Source organism: Tyto alba, unplaced genomic scaffold (genome assembly GCF_018691265.1).
Source record: "Tyto alba isolate M040663 unplaced genomic scaffold, T.alba_DEE_v4.0 Super-Scaffold_29, whole genome shotgun sequence".
NCBI classification, from domain to species: domain Eukaryota; kingdom Metazoa; phylum Chordata; class Aves; order Strigiformes; family Tytonidae; genus Tyto; species Tyto alba.
Genome location: NW_024881303.1, coordinates 8,713,688 through 8,721,016, shown reverse-complemented (window position 1 = coordinate 8,721,016; position 7,329 = coordinate 8,713,688). Strand labels below are relative to the sequence as shown.

The 7,329-nt window shown below is 43.3% G+C and overlaps 1 protein-coding gene across 3 annotated transcripts in view; it reads left to right on the top strand.

Moving 5' to 3' along the window:
* Positions 1 to 62: 62 nt before the first annotated feature.
* Positions 63 to 7,329, top strand: part of PPP2R5E (protein phosphatase 2 regulatory subunit B'epsilon) — a 75,597-nt gene continuing 68,330 nt past the window's right edge. For 2 of the 3 annotated variants that reach the window (XM_042799239.1, XM_042799237.1), the window contains exons 1-2: positions 63 to 764; positions 3,622 to 3,785. In XM_042799239.1, coding sequence (XP_042655173.1) covers positions 3,629 to 3,785 — 157 coding nt within the window. In that variant the 5' untranslated portion in view covers positions 63 to 764; positions 3,622 to 3,628. The remainder of the gene's footprint in view (positions 765 to 3,621; positions 3,786 to 7,329) is intronic. The other variant, XM_042799238.1, reaches the window with a different exon arrangement.

Genomic DNA, 7,329 nt, shown 5'->3' with positions numbered 1-7,329 from the left:
GCGCGTCCCGGCGGCAGCTCCAGTGGGCGGGCGCGGGGGGCGGGCCGCGGGCCCGGGGAAGGGGGGGGGGTGGGGGGGGGGGGCGGTGGCAGCACGCTCGGTTGTGTGTGAGTGAGTGAGTGTGTGTGAGTGAGTGCCATGGCCGGAGCCCGCTGAGAGTGACAATAGGAGCCAGCCGGAGCGCGACCCCGACGCCCACCGGGACCCCCCCTCTCACCTGAGCCGGCCGCCGGCGGAAGAGGCCCTTCCCTTCCCCTCGCAGCACCGCCGCGCCGCCTGCCCGGCCTTAACCCCCCACCCCCCCCCACCCCTCTCCCTTCCACGGCCGCCCGCACCGCGCCCGCCGCTCCCCCTCGGCTCGGCCCGCACTCGGCTCCCCTCGCACCCCCCCCACCCCCCCACCCCCCCCCCCCACCAAACACACACACACACACGCACGGAGCCTCCTCAGGGCCGCTCCGCCGGGAATGTGAGGCAGCAGCCATCGCAGCCAGCGGGCCGCGCCGAGTGCATGGGACTGAGCGGAGCTCGAGCAGCCGCCCGCTCCTGAACCCGCCGCCAACGCCGCCCTGCGCTGGGGAGGCCGCCAACGCCGCCGAGGCCTACAGGCTCCTGCGCCGCCGCCGCCGCGGCAGGGACCGAGACCGGCGCGTATCGCACTCGGGCCGCCGCCGCCGCCAGGCATCGGCCGCGCTCCGCCAAGCCCGGCTCACGCCGCCGCCGCCTTCCCTCCCGTCTCCGGCTTCTCTACCAGGAGGGTCAAGGTAACTCCATCCCTCCGCGGCCGGCCCGCGGGGGAGCGGCGAGGCGGCGGCGGTGCGGGGAGGAGGCGCGGGCGGGCCGAGGCGGCGGGGGGGTGGGGGGGGCTGGGGGGGGGGGGGGTGCCAGGCGGCGGTGAGGAGGCGCGGGGGGCTGCGGGGAGGACATGTTCCAGCCGCGGTGCTCCGCGGCTCCCTTCGGGAAATGACAGCCGAGAGCAGCAAGGCGGGAGGCAGCCCGTTCCACCTCCGCTTCCCCGGGCGCGGGGCGAGCCTCTGGCTCGTTTCCCCGCCGAGATCCGTCGGTATTTTCACGGCCGCTCGCCTCTCCGTGCATTACACCACCCCCCCCCCCCCTCCCCCCCGGGGAGCCAGCAGATCTGATGTGCGTGGCTTCGTATTTACCCAAATACTTCGGGAATAGAATAAGATCCCCTGCTGAAATGAACAAGAAGCAGTGGCTGGGTTTGCAGCTTTCCCACTCGCACACAATAAATAATCTCGGGCTTCTCCCCACCCCCCCCCCCCCCCCCCCCCCCCCGGTTGGTTGAAACAGTGTGTTTCACTGCGATAGTGTATTCAGGGGAGCGAATGTTCATTTGGAGAGATAAAAAAAAGATCAGTGTTTACTGTAAGGTTGTTAGGCTGGATGTAGTCTTGTTGAATTAGAATTAGATTTTAATAATTTATAAAGCAGGTTAGGGAAACTGTTACTAAATTTACAGCAGAGAAGTGTCAGTAAAGCTTCTTGCTGACACAATGATCCTGCAGTTTAAGTGATCTACTTTAGTCCCTGTCCATTATTGTTATTTATTTTTTTTTTTAATTTAATTTTGAGAGAGCATGCAGACACTTCTGCAGAAATGGTTACACTTTAATGATGCACGTGATGGGGAGGTGAATCTTTTTGATGAGATGAAACAGGGCCAACCAATTCAGGTTTTAAGAATATATTTTTGCTGATATTTCCAGAATTTGATTTATGTAACAGGTAACTTTTTATGTTTTTTGGCGGACTGTTGAAATCTTAGAAGTAGGTTGCTGAAGTACAGGCCATTCTATTTCAGTTTATCTGACTTTTTTATTTACTAATCTTGGCTGGGGCCTGAATGCCCTGGTGATGGTGGCATTTTTTTCCCCCCAGATAATAAACAAGACCAGTTTAAAGTACAGGTTCGTGTTGCTGACAGTATATTATATTTGGAAAGCATAAGGTGGTAGTGAAAGAATACCTCAGGAGAAATCAAGAAGATGGAATAAGGTTTTTTCATTATTGTAATGCCAGCTGCACAGTTCAGCTTCTGGGTGTTGCACATGCTTCCTCAAAGAACCTACGGAGTTTATACTTCCATTTTTGATAGATTTAGTGCATGTATATGTAATTTTGTGTTAGCTAGTTCTTACCTTTTGGAACTTGTTTACACTGTTGCAATAAATCATACTTTCTAAAGACTTTTTTACAGAAGACAAACCCAAATAAGGTCTGTTTCAATGGATTTAATAATTTATGAAGCATATGAGTAACCAAATATTTTAATAAAATAAGTACTCGAAAGTGTTCTCTATATTGTGGCATCAACTTCTTTTAGCATACGAGTCACTTCGGTAATTGAAGTCAACAGACAGTGAGGATGAGTAATGCTTTCCAAGGACATGTTCTAAGACCCTGATCCTGCAAATGCTTATGCCGATGCTTAACTTTGCATGAGTGTGTAGCTGTACTGAAATCAACAGAGCTGCTGTTGTTAATGATCGTGTTATTAATGCAGATAGCTCTCCTGATTTCAGTAGAGGTGCACATGCTGGTGAAGTTAACTGTACACAGAGCTGCTTGAAATGTGTAGGCCTAAATTCCTCCTATCTTGTTTCCCTTAAGTATTACTCATGTATTTCGCCAAGATATGATGGGCCTTTTTAACAGACAGGACAAGACTGGTAAATGCACTAGCTGGATGGATTAATTCACTGTTTAAATGTTTCCTTTTGGTATTTCTTGGTAGTATGGAATCAGCTACAGGAGAACTACCAGTGCAAGTTTTATAGGAAGAAGCAATGCTTATTTCTTAGACCAGCTGATAGAGTTGGGAAACAAACTTTTGCTTGCAGAAACCTATTTTGGCGCTCTGCCTCTCCCTGCAAACCTTGTCTGGCTTATGCCCTTAGAATAGGTATGGCTACCACACTGCTATTCTTACAGAAATGCCAGAACACGGAATGACTGTGTGTAAAGAGACTCACAAGAAAATAACTGAGTATTTTTAAAATAGCAAATAAAGAAGTAATATGTAAAATTTGTCAGTGAAATTGTGAAGCATAGCAGTACTTTTTGCTATACTTTTAAAAATGTCTATAAAGTCTTGTATGTAGGTGTGGCAAATAAACTGATTTTTTCTTCTGTCCTATTTTTTTTGTCTTGTGCATATGGATGACTTTAGTGCCAAAAAAACATTTCTACCTTTTTGTGTGCCCATTCTTTAGCATGCATGGGTTGCTTGCAGAATGAGTTGAAATTACTTTGTCCCAAAGAAGATATAGTTGAAGGCTATAATCCTGTATCAAGTCTACAGGTGTATGAAGTTCTGCTGACATAATAATGTCAGCATTAGGTCTGAATTTTTTCCTGTTGTGGGATTTTTGGCAAATGGGAGACACAGATAAAAAAGTGAGAGGAATTATTTCACTCTTCCATTAAGTTTATTCCATACAATTTGTACATATGTTGGTAGGTTAGCTCTCTTAGCAGTCTATCTGGGTGAGCTGTCAGCAGGAGAGTGGTGCAGAAAGAAGATTTTTGGAAAATTTAGGTTACTCCTTACCGATTTCATCCATTTGGAATATGTTTGTAACACTTGTTTTCCTTCAGTAGGGATATGTCCTCAGCACCAACTACTCCTCCATCAGTGGATAAAGTAGACGGATTTTCTCGGAAGTCCGTCAGAAAAGCCAGACAGAAGAGGTCACAAAGCTCCTCCCAGTTTAGGTCTCAGGGCAAGCCTATCGAGTTAACTCCCCTGCCTCTGCTAAAAGGTAAGATCAAGAATGACTTTTAATAAATAAAACAGTTTTACTCTACAGCCAACTTATAAACTCAAAGTGTTCTGTTGCCAGAAATTGCAGGGAAATTTTGCCAGCAATGAGAAATGTTTCATGCCAGAAATGTATGTATTTAAGCTCTACAAAATATTTTATCTGTGACTTGAGGGTGTGGTAATTGTTTGCAATACTTTTTAAAGTTTTTAATTCTAACGTTAACCCGTACCATGACTTGACTTTTCAAGGCACTCAGGCTGTGTGTATGCATTTTATTTAGTTTGTGAATCCTCAACAGTTGATGTAAATGAACAGTAATTTTGATAGGGGTGAATTGACTTGTAAGCAGAGTGAAACTGGTTTTTAGTGTCTATCCTTGATGTGTGGGTCTGCAGCCTGGGACAGTGGTGCCCAGTGCAGCCCATGGGAATATTTTGAATGCTCTACAGCAAGGTATTAGTGGGAAGAGTGGACCTGCTCTCATACCATTTGTACATGGGTAGTTCCTGGCTGCTGCTGAGTCTTGAAGTCAAAAGGTCCCATGAGCTGCAGCCTCTCGAGAGGACAGATGCTGCCAGTCAGGTCTTAGGCAAGACGCTACTGTTTGGAGAGCCTTTCCAGTATCCCAGCTCCGGTTGAGTTTCTGCTGGCAGATTTAACCTCTAATTTGGGAAAGAAAATTATGATCCAGCATACTACTCTTGAAAGGATGCCAGTATTGCTGCAATATCTTGAATGCTTACCCTAAATCCCAGTTGTCGGTGAATTTCAGTACAATTCTAGGGGCCAAAAGAACCTCACAGAATTATGTCTGTCAGGTGAGGAAGGGGGAATTGCCTTTCAGAAGTGTTTCTCTTACACTGAATTCTCAAATAGTTTATTTAGTTTTGTGGATTTTTTTTAAATTGATATTCTACTTTTCTACTAGTAGTGAAAATAAGCATGGTTGGTACTGATAATTCTGCAAAGTAGCAAGATTAATAAGTTTAATATTATGTCTGTCCCATTTTTGCTTTGTGGGCAAGTATATTCTTTCCTCTACCTGTGTGAAAAATTTGTTAGTCAGACTACTGAAATATGTAATAAATGTGTAATTGCACCTTGGTTTACATCTTAACCTCACTTCTTCATAAGAAGAGAGAAGTTGCAAAAAATACCCCCCACAAAACTCACACCTTAATGTGTGTCTTAATTAAAAGTGAGATTCTAGGATTAGTTCTAGTGGAGTTGTCATTAAAATGGGAATTTCTTTGGGATACCTGTCAAAATGCACAAATGGCCATATTGTGTCTAAAGGAAGGTCCATCTCACCCCACTGCATTGTGCCTGACAGTGGCTGACTTGGAATCATAGAGGAGAGTAGAAGAGTGGGAGGCCTGGAGCGATGTTGTACCCAAAAGCTCTCCCCCTTCAGTGCTTCTTAGTTTAGGGCCTGTTGGTGCTAGTGGATTTGACTTTGTAGTCTGCAATGAGTATTATTTTATGAATTTTTCTCATTGTTTTGTGACAGTATGATAAAGAAGCAGATGCTCTTTTAAAATAATTTTAGAGCTCAGTTTTATACTTTTACAGGTCATTTTTGATATGCAGGTCATTTTCTTTGAAAATACTAGTTGCTACACTTCAGAAGGTGAATGGAGTTTATCCTTTGGATTAAATGGCTAGATTACTGGAAAACACTGAGATTTCTATTTGTGTAAATGAAGAAATTGATGTTACAATTATTTCATTCTGTTGTGTAGTCCCATTCAGGGAATAATGTAGGCATGTGCATGAGCAAAAGAAAAACGTTACCTTTGTCTGAGGACCTGGTTTTACAGAAACATAGGCATATGCAGGTGCTTAATTTGACTACTGTGGCTAGTCCTGTGGATTGAGATATAAAACCGTAATAAGATAAAACAAACAGATGGGGAGCAGAGAGTGTTGGTGAGACATTTATGATTAGTGTCATAATGAGTTACAGTGGTCCAGCTTCAAGTTAAGAATCTGATCCTGTGAGTTAGTTTTCCCTCTTTGACTTAATGCGGATTCCCAGAGGCACAGGGATCTACCTGTGCACATTAATTTGCAAGATTTGGGCCTAACAATCTATCTGAAACAGCAGTGGTATTGCTTCCTGCTGAAGGGACACTGGCAGTTAAAAATCATGCTACAGTTGGGAAGTATTCTTGACCTACATTAACATTTGTAACATTCAGGTTTACTAAACATGAAAAGTCAGGAAACAATTTTCTCCTGAATTTTTCATACTTTTCTTAGCCAATTGCCTGAAAGTCCTAATTTTTTAAACTCTTAGGTTTATACTTCTCTTCAAACAAGTGACTCATCCTATTACTTCAAGCCAGTAACCATATGATTTTAACTTTTATCTTTGTTGTTTGGGTCTTTCAAACCAAAACAGAGAAGAGATTGCAGCACAGTAGCTTTTTAAAGTCTCAGAAATAATGAAATCAGTTTGGGGATGTACAGTTGCTAATTTTAATAAACTTCTTGTTTTGGGTAAATTTAAAGTTTAATTAAACCTCTTCAGAAATATTTCAGTACAGGAAATTTTTAGAGGACAGACCTCAAATGCAACCTTAGACATATTTCATATTCATGATGGAAGGGCTTTGCTGACAAAAACATATATGCTATGCTCCCTTTTCTTACTTCTTATAACTATATTATATACTGACATTTGCAGGTTACCTTCTTTCAAACAGCACTTCTATGGAATTCAGTATCTTCTTTGATTACAAGAATCATGTATGCAGAAAACTAGATAAATACTTAGTCCATTCTTTGCAAGTTTTTATACTATGCCTGTCACCATAATGATTTGAGCACCTTCCAGTAGTGTATTAAGTGACGTGACTACACATCTGTCACATCTTATCTGCTCTCATTCTTTTCCCTAGGGGCAGAGTCACATGTAGTGAAATGGCTTGTTTTGGTAGTGTTTTAATGCAGTCTGTTGCCTTCTGTGAGCATACATGCCTGTATTGGAAAAACAGATAGATAAGTCAGTGTTGTTGTTTATTTGGTAATAAAAATGTTTTGGGAAAGAAAAATAGAAGAGACAGTATGTGTTGATGCTATGTACAAGTCTGAAGGATAATCTGCTATTTAGGAAATGGAATAAGAACTGGAATTTTCAGTATTGCTCATTCCAGAAAAAAAGTATAGAGAATTTGTTACTGTTGTATTTATTTATTTATTAACAGATGTGTATGTATCGTATCTTTTTGTAAACAAACATTTAATGTATTTAGAAAATAGGATGTGCCTTCTGAGGCTCTGTTGGTCCGAGTTTAGGCTTTCAATAGCCACGAGCCAAAAAGCTGCTCTGTTTGCCTATAGTAAACTTTTCTGATAATTTAATTATATTTTTATTTGTTGCCTTGTGACTAAATTTGATTTGGAGTTATCTTTTTAATATGGCTAATGTCCAATATAACACTTTAAAACCAGCCTTTTTTCCTTTGTTTCAAGTGTAGAGAAATGAGACAAGAAGTGCATATGGGACTTGTGATATAACTGTCCTGCATTTTCAATA